This window comes from Orcinus orca, chromosome 15 (genome assembly GCF_937001465.1).
Source record: "Orcinus orca chromosome 15, mOrcOrc1.1, whole genome shotgun sequence".
In the NCBI taxonomy this organism is placed as follows: Eukaryota; Metazoa; Chordata; class Mammalia; order Artiodactyla; family Delphinidae; genus Orcinus; species Orcinus orca.
In genome coordinates, this window is record NC_064573.1 from 24,713,666 (window position 1) to 24,728,770 (window position 15,105).

At 52.8% G+C, this 15,105-nt stretch overlaps 1 protein-coding gene across 6 annotated transcripts in view; it reads right to left on the bottom strand.

Moving 5' to 3' along the window:
* The window catches only part of CTIF (cap binding complex dependent translation initiation factor), a 301,292-nt gene that overhangs the window by 135,056 nt on the left and 151,131 nt on the right, over positions 1-15,105 (bottom strand). For all 6 annotated transcript variants that reach the window (XM_049697879.1, XM_033421376.2, XM_012531707.3 and 3 more), the window contains one exon: positions 5,056-5,132. In XM_049697879.1, coding sequence (XP_049553836.1) covers positions 5,056-5,132 — 77 coding nt within the window. The remainder of the gene's footprint in view (positions 1-5,055; positions 5,133-15,105) is intronic.

Here is a 15,105-nt window from a genome sequence, read left to right on the forward strand (position 1 = left end):
CTGCGGGGTCTACTGGGACTTCTAACGTCTGGGCTGGGCCCCGTCAGGAGCCAGGAGCTCCGGCTTTTCCCTTCTCTTTAGTTCAGTTGTGGGTAGTGGCAGCAGTGAGCTCCACCCATCCGGCTCTGTTTCTAGGGAGTTCTGTGGGAGCGACATCTGGGGCGGTGGGAATCCCTGGTTCCCACATCTGTTTCACTGAGGCTTTCACAGTCTCACCCTAATGTCCTCCCATCTCCCTTCCAAATCCCCCTCGTGACTCATGGCTAACTCGATGCCCATCTCCTTAGGAAGCATTCTGTAACCACGGTCGCTGGTTCCTCTCTTAGAACCTCCTCGCAGGAACACATGGATTCTACACAGTCATGCACCACATTCTGGTGGCTTCTGAGGCCAGCTGTGCAAGCTCTATCTCAGGCCCTTGAGACCAGGGACCACGCCTGGCACTTGTCTGGTTTCTCTGCAGCATGGAATGTAGCACAGAGCACTGCCCCATCGATCCTAGTTGGAGAGTTAAAGAGTGCTTCACCGTGGTGTTCGCCCTGCTCAGAAATGACACACTCGCCCCTGGCTGCTGGCTGCGCTGTGGCAGACAGCCCTCAGCGGTCAGCCCTACAGAAGTTGTCTGGGGCGGAGAGCTGCCGGCTCAAGGTCAAGGCACTCCCCATCTGATGACTAGAGCAGACACAGGGATACAAAGACCTGCCCCTTCTCTCCATCTTGGGACAACTCTAAAGAGTCATCCCAACTTCAGAACTTCCTGCAGAATCAGAACTCCCCACGCAGACTGCGCTGCAGCTCACCCCCTCCCTCTGCCCAATCCTGCTCCCCTCCCTCCGCGTGACCCCAAGGGCGCTCCTTAGCAAGTGTCCTGCCCAATAATCTCCATCCCAGACTCTGCTTCCCAGGCAACACAGACCACGACCTTCATTCATGGCCTCAGATGTCCATCTCTTCAAATGGAAAAGGGGTGGAGGGAGTAGAGAAAATCGCCGCATCCCCCCAGAGGTGAGACCTCACTCAAGGTCAACCCAGGCAGTGGGTCAGCGGCATGGCCGGGACTCTGCCCTCCAGAGTTTGCCCCTCTGCCCTGCATCCTGAGGGTAAGGGGCTCAGGGCAGAAGACGAATCTCAGCGGACCCCCTTCCAGTCGGCAGGTCTCTGGCTTGGGTGGGGACAGAGCAACCGGAGGCATGTTGCTCTTTCAGGAATGCATGAAATACTCACTTAGTACATTCATATCATGAAATGCATAATTTTGCCTGAAATCAGCAAACATCCTCGATTAGTTTCGCAAAATAAACAAGTGGTTACCAGTTGTCCATGTTTTGAGACCATTTTATAGAAGAAAACTTTGGAACTGTTCACAAGCTTAACCTTTTTTTTTTTTGCAAAATGAGGAAAAGACGCCACAACTCAATTTTAGAAACAGAGGCCCTCGAAGCAGCGCACAGAATGTGGGAGCAGAGTCTGCAGATGGCTGCCCTAGAGGGGCCCTCCTTCCCTGCCAGCCCTGACAGTGGGAGCAAAGCTTTCAAAGTTGATCCCTGAGAAGGAACAATTGACCCTGGGTGCCCTGGCCCTGGAGGTGATGCAAGGAAAGTTCCCTGGGCTCAAGCAAACCCGGCACTCATGGGGATTTGGGACAATAGCCCCGCCCCTGCACCCTGCCACCGCAGACATCTGCCCTCCACTGTCACCTTACAGTGTCTTCTGAGCACCTCGGATCCCCCTGTGATCTTAGCTGGCGCTAAGGCCATTTCCCGGTGCCTTACAAGGACGAGCTTGGTTAAGCCTCCCAATTAATGAACCCATTTTACAGAAGAGGAAATCAAGTTTTCGAGGTATAGAGTAATTTGCCAAAATCATGGAGTTAATGAGTAGGAAAGGTGGCATGCACATCCGGCATCTAATTCCACGGCATATGCCTCAGACATCAGAGAATAAAAGCAGTAAGGGCACACTCAAGACCTCAAGAGGCCACCAGGAACTAGGATATAATCTAGACTTCCGTCAAGACTAGGGCTCTAGAGCCCAGTTTAGAAATCCCTGCTGCAGGCTGTGGGGTAGTACAGACCCCCAGGCTCAGCAACCTGCCGAGCTGCTGAGAGGTTGCAGCTATCAGACACCAGGCCACAGGCCCCTGCAGGCCTTCCGGGAGAGCCCCAGAGACACCAGGCCACAGGCCCCTGCAGGCCTTCCGGGAGAGCCTCAGAGACACAGGGGGATGGAGCGGGCCACCTCCCTTCCTGTGACGCTGCAGCCACCCTCCTAATTAGGCACCCACCAGCTCCCTGCTCTTGGCTTTTTCTAGGTCAAAGGGCCACCTGAGGCTGTGGAGTTGAAAAGGCTGAGAGCTGCAGTCAGCAGGGGCGAGTTCAGCTCTGCTACTTAGCTGAACAATGTTGGCTAGTGTCCCTGGCCTCAGCTATTCCATCTGTTAAAAGGGGAAACAGCACCTTTTCTCCCTTGCAGCAGAGGGGGATAGATCAGAGGCATGACACAGATAGACGCTGGCTGTGCCCTTGGCCACCACATCTGGTCCTGGCCACCTCCCCCTCTGCCACCAGAGAATGCAAGCCTCACTACTGGGAAGCTTAACCTGCTGTCCAAAAGTGTTAACTATCAAGGTCAAATATAAAGGTCTGGGGCTCAGCAAGGCCGTGACTATCTATCGTCAGCTGGAAGGTTAGGGTCGACTGGATAATATTCCGTAGCCGTTCCTCAAATGCCAGAATCACACGCTCCACCAAGGAGGACTCGGGAGGCCCCTGGTGCTGGCTGCCTGCTTGCAGACAAAGAGGTCCTTAAAGCGTCCGGCCGCCTGCTCTTCTCCTGAAAGTCCCATTGCCTGGGAACTCTGTGACGGCTGAGTGTTGGCCTGCACCATATTCCAGATTGTGAGTAAAGGTGGGGCCCCGACCGGCACACAGCACAGGCTCAACGTGTGTCTGCCACGCTGAATGGCAGAGTCCGAGCCCCCGATGGTCAAGATGTTTGTTGCTTGAGTCCGTCTTTGGTCCGGAGGAACACTCTCTCCTTTCATTTCAGATGATTTCCTGCAGTTCGGGTCCCGGGGAAGGTGGGCGGCCGCTCCTCAGCACTCTGTATAAATCTTTCAAGAGTTTACTGGCATGAACGTCCTTTCCCTGCAGCCTCCTCTTCCCTGGCCCTGGCCCGTTAGCCTCTCCTCACAGGACATACTTTCCATCCCTTTAATCATCTTTATTGCCTTGCTTTGGACCCAGTCCCGGGTCCACATCCTTTGCGAGGTGTGCTGACCTAACTGGGCATTTGTTAACACAAGCGAGGCTCAGCGGAAGGCCGGCTTCCCGGTGCCTGCATGTCACGCTCCTTTTCTTACATTCCTGCCGCTGCTTTCCGGAGACCTGCACTGTCCAGGGGCTCCTGCTGAGTGAGGTGACCTGGCCCACAAGCGGAGGCGCGGCTGATCTGGACGCTGAGAGCAGCCTGCCCTTGCCTGGGCCCACAGGGGGACTTCTCCTACGGAACCTCGGGGACTCCCTGCACCTCCACGCACACTCTGGGGACCACAGGGCAGGGGAGGAGCGACAGCGAGCCTCTGCTCTTCCGGACACCTCCCCAGTCCCCTGTGAACCCCATGCCTCCTTTAGGGGGTGCTCCCTACTTCTCTCTGCGGGGAACCCAGCAATCAGGAATTAGCCTCTGTGACGCTGCACAACAAGAAGGCGGCGCACACAGCGCAGCGACTGCACTCTGGGCAGGCCAGGAATAGGCTTGGTCCACCTCTCCCTGCTCAGTTTCCCATTTTGACACCACTACGTAAAGTGCCTGGTGGTTTCTAAGCCCGGACCGCCTTCCTCCCAGATGGCTGTACACTCACTGTCCTCTCGGGCTATTCTGGTTCCACTAAATCCACCAGCTGATGACGTTCCGGGGGCCTGGTCCTCCATCCACCCTGAGTCGCGGCCACCACCCAACACGCCTCGTTCAGGGCCCGCGTGTGGAGGGAGGCATCAGGGACCCTGGGCAGCCCTAGTCTCCAGGAAGCTGCACAAGAAGAGGCGTTTCCAGTATTCTGAGGAAGCATGTTGACTGGGCTTTTTTTTTTTGCTCTCTGAGAACACGCTCTGTTCATTAAAGGTAAAACCACAAGCCATCACCTTTAACTAAGAAGAAATTCCCTGTAGAGGAAAACCTCATTTTAATTTTTCAGGCAGAAGCCTTCCTTCCTCCGTCCCTCCGTCCCTCCCTCCCTTCCTTCCCCGCTTCTCTCTCTTCCTCCCCGCTCCCTCTCTCATTTCCATCCAGAAATCATTTATGCACATGCTAACAAACAAACAAATACTCTAACCCTGCTTTTGCACAAATGGCCACACACTAAAACACTGCTCTGCACCTGGACTCTTCCATTTGGAATACACACCTTGAAGACCTTTGCCTGTCAGACAACCTTTAAGGAAACAAAGGCTCAGCCTCCCAGACGCCCAACCTCAGTTGTTTGTTCCTATCCAAGGCTACCCCAGGCACTTTTTCTGGCCCCTTGCTGTCACCCAGCCCTCTGCTGGATGCCAGGGGAGATCCTGGTTTCTGCTTTAGTTTAAGTGAGCCCCAACCCCCCAGGCATTTGAGAGAAGCAGCACGTACAGTTGCTGATCTGTGTGTCGCTGTCCCAGCAGAACCCAGCACGGGCCAGGGACGGCTCTCAGGACAGGGCAGAGGAAAGGCAGTCCTGGAACTGTGAGCTCCAGAGCCTCCTGGAGGCTGTGTCTCAAAACACACGTCAGCAGGTCCTGGTCCCCTGAGGACCGCTACTGTTGCTGCATGGTCAATGGAAAGAGCTTTTCTCTTCCTGAACTGCCAAACCTGCCCTGGACTCCTGAATAGATCCAATCCCAGGGCCAACCAAGAGGTGGGCAGCCGCCACCGCCCCCGGTCACCAGCCCACTGAGTCTACGTCGCCTCTCGCCGCATCGGCTGATGACCAGGAAAAGCCAAACACAGGACAGGACTGTAGCTCCAGAAGGGCCGGCAGAGGCGGAGAAAACCCAAAGCTGGCGACGGAGAGTCTCCTACCTTCGGTCATTTCTTCTCCTCCGGAACAGCTTCTTCGTGTGCGCAATCTCCACCTCATGGGGCATCGGGTGGTAGCCCTGTGTGTTTGGGGGAGGAAGAGAGGATTGTCAGTAAATCTTCTAGAAGAGAGCAAAGAACTTCTGGGTCTGAACTAACTACAACAACACCTATGACAAAATGAAATCGAGAGTTTGGAAAGGCTAGACTCTGACCAGCAAATCCAGGCTGAAAAATGGAGAACACCAGAGTTAATGAGTTTCCCATCAGGTGATAACGCTGGAATTATAGAACCAAAGAACAGTGGGTCCCTAGAATTTGTCATATCCAGTTACTCAAATTACAGATGAGAACACTCAGGTCCAGAAAGGTGGATGAGCCAGTTCAAGGTCCAGCAGAGAATGAGATCCTGGAATCACTGGCGGACGGAGGACAAGTTAGCCCTCTAACATCAAGCTTCCTAACACAATGGCAATGTTAATATCTTCTCTGAGCTGTTGAGACGACCAAGGAGATGCAGCCTCCTTGCAAATCCTGAGCCTCATGCAGAGGGAATGTGCCAGGACCCAGGTCTCCTCATATACTAGTCCAGGATGCCTCATGCAATTTCTACCCAAGATCTTTGTTACTTATACTCCTGGGGTATATTTAGAGGAAACATGCAAATAGCTAAATGCTTTTTTAAACTTTTAACTGGGGAAAATCCTAAAGATGGTCTTTTGCATATTGTCATCATGATGACAACTACGTATATATTTATACCAAGGTCAGAGAGAGACCCTCTATTCATAATGCAGGGTTGATCTTGCAGATGCCGGGCCACAGGCAGAATTATTTGCAGAAGTTGGGCTGATGGCCAGCTCTCTTCTTACCATTTCCCTCCCCCCAGAAAAGTGTGTCCTGGTGGGACATGGGAAAGCACTGCCATTCCATTATGGGCAGGCTGCGGTGGGGTGGGAGGGGTTGAGGGTCTTAGGCCTGGGCCTGGGACATCTGGGTATGGGTCCTGGTGCAGAGTCCACAGCCTGAGCATGGCCCCCATGCCGCCCACAAGGCCCTGGGTGTGCACAGGGTCAGAGGGTGTGACAGGGCCCAGTGTGCTGGAGAGGGTACAGTGAGGGCCCATTTAGCACCCGCCCCCCACGCACTTTACAGACAGGGAGACAGAAGCCCAGGCCCCCTCCACGGCAAGGACACATGCAGCCCTCTGGATCTGGGCTCCTAGCGGAGCGTCCCGCTGGGCTGCCTTCTCAGGGCTTAGCCCCCAACCACGGGGCTAAGCGGCCCTGGACATGGGCAGCCCGGCCAGTCTTGAGGTGCTTCCTGGGGCGGGCACGGGGAGGACAACAGGCTCAGGAGGACACGGGGACCTTGGCCTTTCAGACGCTTGGCCGACACTCCTATCGAGTCCAGGGAGGGAAGGGCACGTTTCAAATTTAATTTAATTTAATTTATATTATTTATATTGTCAGTCCCTCCCTCACACCCTGGCTCTTGGTTCCAACAATCCGACCAAGAAGGCATGAATGAGTTCTGGCTCGGGCAGGCACAATGGGCCTCTGCTGCCTTAGGATGTGCTTTGTTTAATGGTTTTCTCAAAGGATATTATTTGCTTTCTTTAATACAAAACACAAACAAGGAAAAACAGCAAGTCTTCCTCTCTCATTTCCCCTCTCCCACCCTCACCCAGCTCCGGGCTGGCCCCTTCCCTCCCTCCGGCCTCAGGTCACCACAGGAACACTGGGCGTGCCCCGTGGAGACAATGCAAGGAAGCCGAGCCTGGACCGGGAGCTGAGCTCCGAGGCCGGGCCGAGGGCGCTGTCGGGACACTTGGCCTTCCGCGAGCTCAGAAGGTGCCCGTCTTCCCTGTCTGGGCCCCGGAGTCCTGGGCTCTGACCTGCATCCTGGCCTGCCCACTCCCTCCTCCCAGCCACACGGCTGCAGCAGAGGGGAGCTGCCCTGGTGACCCAGCCTCGGCATGGAGTCCTAGCTCTCTGCCAGGACTCAGTGTGGCCCAGGGGCATGCGCGACCCCTCAGGGCTTCTAATGAAGCCACTGCTCTGACCGCTGTGGCCATCCATCTATCACCTCCAAATTACTACATATGTATGTACGTATATAAAATATCATCGCAGTTAAAAGCCTGGGACCTGGAGCCACACTGTGAACTGTCAGCTCCTGGCTCTTCCTCTTGATGGCTATGTGACTTTGAACAGGTGACCTAACTTCTATGTGCCTCAGTTTCCACACCTGTAAAGTGGAGATAATAATAGCCTCCTGGGGTCCCTGTGAGGGTTAAATGTGTTGATAAGCATGTAAAGAACGTAGAACAGTGCCTGGTACGCAGCACACCTCAGCAAGTGTCTCTGGTGCTGTCACTGCCATTGTTGGCGTCATCACCACCATCATCATCATCGGCGGCAGCAGCATTTCTCCCATCATCCTGACACTCTGCTCAGGGCTGAGTGTGCCAGGACAAGCAAGGCTGCTCTGGTCCCTCTCCTCATGGGGCCCCCAGTCTTGGCAGAGAGAGTCCAGTGGAGTTGGTTTGCAGGGGAGGAGGGTGTAGGAAGCTCGGGTTAGGGAGGGTGGAGGGAATTAGCAGAGAGCCTGGTGACCAGGTGGTGTGCTGGGGAAGGATGGAGGAGTTCTGCCTGTGTTCTCTTTGGCCTGAGGCTGGCAGACCCCAGTGGGAGGCCAGAAATCAGCTGAACAAAGTGACAAAGGTGACAGAACAAAGCCTTGCACCTCCAAGGTCTTCCATCCCCAGGAATAACCCAGGCTGGTGCTATAGAGGACTGGTCCCACCCACAAGATCACCTGGGGCCCCAGCCTACTGGCATCATGGTGAATACATGAATGAATGCCACCTTCCCTGGGGCACTTATGTAGAACTTTCAGACGTCTTGTATAAAATGGGGTGCACTGTATTTATACAAGCTTTACTGGAGGACCCTCTTCAATTAGCCACTTAGTTCTTCATACTCAAGCTGGTGGTGGTACCATGTGACACACACAACTCAAGATGCTGCCCACACTTCCCCCAAAACAAGGGCATTTGGGGCCAAATATGAGGCCAAAAGAGGAAGACAGAAGGAGAAACTCTGTGCTTAGCTACGATCTGTCATCAGATTAGCTGCTGACCTAGGCTGGCAAAAGTTCTTTAAAGCCATTGGCGGGAGATGAGGCTTGTACATGAATGTTCATAGCAGCAGTATTCATAATAGCCAAGAATGGAAACAACCCGAATGTCCAATAACTGATGTCTGGATAAATATGTGGTAGCTCCTTACAATGGAGTAGTGCGTGGCTATAAAAAGAGAGGACGCTCTGATACATGCTACAGCGTGGGTGAATCTATCAAAGACCACATATGGTTCGATTTCATTTTTTTTTTTTTTTTTTTTTTGCGATACCCGGGCCTCTCACTGTTGTGGCCTCTCCCGTTGCGAAGCACAGGCTCTGGACGCGCAGGCTCAGCGGCCATGGCTCACAGGCCCAGCCGCTCCGCGGCATGTGGGATCTTCCCGGACCAGGGCACGAACCCGTGTCCCCTGCATCGGCAGGCAGCCTCTCAACCATTGCGCCACCAGGGAAGCCCCGATTTCATTTTTATGAAATGTCCAGAAATGGCAAATCTGCAGAGACGGAAAGTAGATGAGAGGTTGCCAGCGCCTGGGGAGTGAAAGAATGGGGAGTGACTGGCAATGGGCTCCAGGCTTCTTCTGGGGATAATGAAAATATTCTGGAATTGGACAGTGGTAATTGTTGCTCAATCTCATAAAGATACTAAAAACCATTTACTCATATATTTTAAAGGGTGAATTTTATGGCATGTAAATTATATCTCAATTTTTAAAAGGTGGGAAAAATATTCCAGGTAGAGGCAATAGCAACTGTTTTGAAAAAAAAAAAAAAAATCCAGCCGCGGTGAACACTGTGCCCCCCTCTCACTCAACTACTCTACAGAAAGCAGCTGCCCTAAAACATGGCTCCTACGAAAGGGCTGGAGAGGGTGGCACGTGTAGGCAAGGGGCATCCAACGACGAGAGTGACTAATAAGGAGTCTGGAGAGGCACATGAATTAGTATTTCCAGGCCCGGCCAGGGAAGATGGGGTTCTGGCTTTAGACCAGAGACCCCTCTCTGCTTTTTAGATAGGATGTAACTCTTGAGTGGAGAATGGGAAATTTATCAGGCTTGCCAGAATGATCGTTTAAGAGTATACAGTATAAAAAAACAAAGCAAAACAAATATTTTTAAGAGGGTGGATCTCATGTTACATATACTAAATAAAATAAAATGTCACAGAACTAAAAAAAAAAAAAAAGTATACAGTAGTCTTCGCTCTATTTCTTTACTCAATAAATTCTTCTATTCTATGTTTTGAAAGAGCCCCATCTGGACGTCAGTCCAGGTATGAGCATCCCCCCTCCCCCCAAATAAACAAGAGCCCTACCAGCCTCTGGTTTACCAGCTGGTTTGTGTGTTTCCTCAGCCAGAGTCAGGTGAGCCTCTGTAGCATCACCCTGGACCACCCAGGCCCTGCCTGCTCTTCCTCTGCCTCTCTGCATGGGAACCCTTCTCCCTTTAGCTCTGAGACCTGGTTGCAGTTCCTCTCTGTCTAACCTCTGACCACTTTCAATAACTAAGTGGGCCTGGGAGACAAGTAGATTACATAAAACAAGCCTCTCCTGGGAGGGAGGGAAGATAATACTCCTTCTGCGTGCAGCTTGGGCAGAGGACACGTGAAACACACACACACACACTCTCTCTCTCTCTGTGTCTCTCTCTCTCCCGTCCCGGAGGTCAGCACAGGTCTAAGATGCGGCACCACGGGCAGCGTGTTACTGCTCTGGTTGCTGAAACCCGTCACGTAAAATCTGCCCATTCCAGGGCAGGCTGAAGCTAAGACCTCACCACCTGGGATGGCAGGTATTTCTGGGGGATTAAAGGCAGCTGCGGCAGAGCTGCTGACCGCAGACTGGCAGTGCAGGGGCCTTCCTCTGAGATGACAGCTACCAACAAACATATCTTGGGTCTGGGGAGGGAGGGCAATGTAACCACGCTGAGCAAGGCGGCGTGTGTGCCGGGTGGCGCTGAGACCTGCTGCCTCTGTGGTAAGAGTGATGCACGTCCACTGAGCCACAGGCTCCCCTCCCCCAATCCCTCCACACTTCCCCACCCGCCCCACCATCCACCCTTCCCCCATCTACCCATCCATCCATCCATCCATCCAACCACCCATCCTATAAATACTGCAGACACAGTAGTGAAAGAGCAATAGGCAAAATGCTGGTTTTTACAGAGCACACATTCTAGTGAAAGGAGAGAGATGACAAACAAATAGATAATATGATCAATGATGAAAAATGCTATCGAGCAGAACAGGCAGGACGAAGGGATGAGAGCAGCGGCTGTGGCGGTGGTCAGGGGAGAGCTGTCCACCACTTGCCATCCATCCACCCATCTGTCCATCCTTGGTTCTTCTTTACCCAAGCAGCTCTCGAGGCCTACTATGTGCCACGTGCGTCAGATGGGAATACCAGAGTGAAGAGACCCAGTCCCAGCCCCAGGAGCTCAGGGGAACACCAATAACAAGCTGACGCACGCCATGCGTCACGGGAGAGGCTGCGTAGATGCCTCCGGCAGCCCTGAGGACCTTTGCCTGGAGCAGGGTCAGGGAGGCCTTCGCCGGGATGGTACCTGACCTGAGTGCTAAAGGGCTGACAGGAGCACAAGGGAGAAGAAGGTATGTTACAACGTCCACCTGCGGGACAACACACGCCAGGGTCATAGGTGGATTGGGTGGAGGCACGCTGGCCCTACAGGAGGAGACAGAGGCACCGGGTGCTCTGAGGGCCAGGGTGGGGGCTCCTGACCACAGTGTCGCGTGCGGTGTCTTCACCCCTACAGTGGGTAGAATTGCGTGCCCCCAGAAGATAAGCTGGAGTCTTAACCCTGGGTACAGATGAACGCGACCTCATTTGGAAACAGGATCTTGGCAGATATGACGGAGTTAAGACGAGGTCATACAAAATTAGGGTGGTCCTAAACCCAATGACTGGTGTCCTTATAAGAAGAAGGAAATTTGGACAGAGACAGAGGGAAGAAGGCTACGTGAACACGGAAGCTATGTTTGGAGGGAGGCAGCTTCAAGCCAAGGAACAGCGAGGATTGCTGGCAGCCACCAGAAGCCGGGAGAGGCAAGAAGGGATTCTTCCCTAGAGCCTCCAGAGGGAGCGTGGCCCTGCTGACACCTTGACTTCGGACTTCCAGCCTTTAGAACCGTGAGACTGTAAATTTCTGTTGCTTTAAGCCACCTGGTTGACGGTGGCTCCAGCACCCAAAAGTAGGAGATAATAAATGGCTCTTGTTCTAAGCCAACAGCTTGTTGGCACTTCGTTATGGCAGCACCCTGCCCCCCCGCCCCCCCCCCCCCCTTCCCGGGCCAGGAGACGCGAGGAACACAGGTGGAAGAGTAGGCAAAACCATGTGTGCTTTAAAAAAGGGTCATTTTTCTAACTGGATTTCCTTTGCCAAAATGGAGTTGCATTTGTGAAAGTTACGTGCTCACCAGGTAATTTCACCGTGTTGGCAGCCTGTTTTACCAAGGACGAAGGAGGGACTCAATAAGGTCCAGGAAGTTCCTCAGGGCCACCCAACCAGTTGGCAGCAGGCTGTACCTGCCGCCTCCAAGGCTCACGCTCCCAACTGTGATGTCACTCAGCCTGCAGCACCAGGGCAGAGATGTGGAGGTGGAACCACTGGGGGCATGAGAGGGCATCTCCTGCCCCACCTCTGACCCCATGGTGCCGGGCCATGCACTCTGGGTCCCAGCAGGTGAGGAAGTGGCTCAGCGCAAGCTCCGCCCGGTACTGGAGCCACCGTTGGACGGCCCCATTTCTGTCCATGGTGCCGCCCACCAGGCGTGAGGATGGAGAGCTGGTGTCCCTGGGCGCTGGCTCAGATGCTGTCCCATGTCTGCCCTGCAGAGCGCGTGCCCGTGTGTGCTCACCGTGACCTCTGCAATGACCCTGGCCACGGCCCCTTCGGCAGGCCTCCGCTCCCCTCTCTCTAGGGGGTGGTGCTCATGACACCAAGCTTAACCCTGCCCTTCACTCCCCAGGTTGGTGGGGTCAGGGCCCCTGGCTACTGCTCTGCCTGGTTCCCCTTCAGTCTTGCCGGACGAGGTTTAGAAGTGCCCCACAGGGCTCAGTCCCACGGCCGGCAGCTTCACGGAACCCCAGGCCCGCTTTCCTTTCAAGGGAGATTCTCCTGACATTCCCGTGACCTGTGACCTCTGACCACTGGCCTTGGACCTGGGTCTGGTAGAAATCATCCAGGCCTAACTATCTCACAGGTCTATCCTCTCTCTCTCTCTCACACACCAGCTCTTTGCAAAGGGAGCGTGCGTTACACAAATACAAGAGAGCCTTCCTCCTGTTGTGTGAAGACCCCCAGACTGTGGTAGACCTGGACGGGCCTTCAGTAGGAGGTGATGCGGCTGGGAAATGCTGGCGCTGGAAGGGAAGGCTGCGGATCCCGGCCCAGGTGAGGCAGCAGCGGGAGGTTCCAAGCGGGGCATGGAAAGCTGTGCTCAAGGTGACTCCAACCAGAAATAAATACAGGATCACAAGACTCCACTGCCAGCACACCTGGAGCTTGGTTCTTTTCTACACATTAGCTGCCTTCTCCCACACACACCAGTCTCCTGACAGGTAAGCCCTGTGGCCCCAGCTGTACCCTCTCCAGCGACCCGCCCGTCTGCCCCCATCTCTCCTGGATACCGACTCCCCACCTGGCCTCTTGGAAACCACAGCCTCTCTCCTCTTCTTCACAAGCTTGCGTATTGGTCCTACCTGTCACTCCCAAGGATGCTTTGAAACACATGGAAACTAATGGCTTCTTTCTCTCCAGAAAATTCCAGATGGCCCAGAGTGGAGGACCCCAGGAACCGTGACTCAGAAGAACTGGATGTTGGTTCTGCCGTGCCCACTGGGCGATCCCAGGGAGCTGGAGCCCCACAGAGGCAGGACAGACTCAGGCCAAGCCAGCTGGGACTCCCCAGGTCCCTGTCTCCGGCTCGACACGGGTAGACATCCCGAGGGCCGACGGTATGAAGGAAACATAGCACTTGGCAACTTAAGGGGCCATAAAAACACCAAGTACGGCTCCTCTGACAATGAGTTTGTCTCAACCGTGGAGCCCTCCTCTTGCTAGGGTCATGTTTTTTCATAGCTTCTAAGAAGTTATCCTACCAAGCTCCACGTGGGCAGGATGTGTGGGTCACGTCCAAGCTGAAACAAAACAGGTAATGTTTCTAAAATTCCTGGAATCTCAAGGCTGCACAGCTATTCAGAGAAGCCGACCTGTTTCAGAAAGAAAGGTGGGAGGCGGGAGGCTAAACCATGTTTAAATCCGTGATTTTCTACCTTTTCTCTTAATTTATTTTTTTTAATCAGCAGAGACCCTTTTAAGAACAATACCTCAGCTGGAGTCCCAATATAAAAACAAACATAAAGGTAGACGGGGCAGAGATGCAGAGGCTGCCTCTGAGCCACCAACATCACCGCTGCCTCCACCCCGTCCCCCACTCACACCCTGGACTGTGAACCTGGTCGCCACCCATTCTGAAAGGCTGGATGCTGGCTACACAAGAACTGGACATTCTTCCAGAAACGGAGCCTAACTGAGGCTCTCTGGCCAGGGTTTAGTGGGGTCTACTGCACATGAATATCTTGCCTGTGGCAGCCTTTGGGGTGCGAGCCCACAGCATTTATCCAGCACGCAGGGGTCTGTGCCTGCACTGTAGTGTGGTTACAGAGACCAGGTCGCTGGCATGTGGCCTTCCTTGGGTGCACTAAACTAATAAAGCCCGTCCCTCCTTTTTCCTTCAAGTTGGGTTTCTCACTGTAACAGCCAGGAATCTTGACTAATGAACCCACACAGCCTTCAGGCAACCTGGGCCCCAGCTCTGTTGCCAAACCTGGATACCACTGGGCAGTTATCTCACCCAGCCCTCTCCTCCTTCTTGTGGAAAATGTGGATGAAAACACTTGCTTTTCCTGTCTCCTGTGTCATGACTGCTTGTCTTCCTTTGATTTCATGAGCCAATCAGTTACCCTTTTTATCTTTAAATATATTTTGAGTTGGGGTTCTGTCACTTGCAACCCAAAGAGTCCTAAATAATTCAGCATGATACAACTTTAGGTATTGTTACGGTTGTTCTTAGTATATCCATGAAATCCTGGAAAGCAAACACGACTGTCCCTGCCCTCTCCCGCTGGTAGCCATGTCAGGAAACGATCCACTGAGCAATGTCAAATACTGATGACATTGACTTGATAATGTCTGAGTAAACAGAAAACAAAAAGCGAGAACACTGGTATAAAGGACAGGACTACAAACCAATAGAAAAATATTAGAAAATTGCTTTTATGTTACACTGTGTAAAATGTAAAGGAAACAATTACTAAAGTGCTGCTTTTTCAAACACTGTCAGATGACACAAACAGATGGAGAGATATACCATGTTCTTGGATTGGAAGAATCAACATTGTGAAAATGACTATACTACCCAAAGCAATCTACAGATTCAATGCAATCCCTATCAAATTACCAATGGCATTTCTTACAGAACTAGAACAAAAAATCTTAAAATTTGTATGGAGACACAAAAGACCCCTAATAGCCAAAGCAGTCTTGAGGGAAAAAAACGGAGCTGGAGGAATCAGACTCCCTGACTTCAGACTATACTACAAAGCTACAGTAATCAAGACAATATGGTACTGGCACAAAAACAGAAATATAGATCAATGGAGCAAGATAGAAAGCCCAGAGAGAAACCCATGCACCTTTGGTCAACTAATCTATGACAAAGGAGGCAAGGATATACAATGGAGAAAAGACAGTCTCTTCAATAAGTGATGCCAGGAAAACTGGACAGCTACATGTAAAAGAATGAAATCAGAACACTCCCTAACAGCATACACAAAAATAAACTCGAAATGGATCAAGACCTAAATGTAAGACTGGGCACTATAAAATTCTT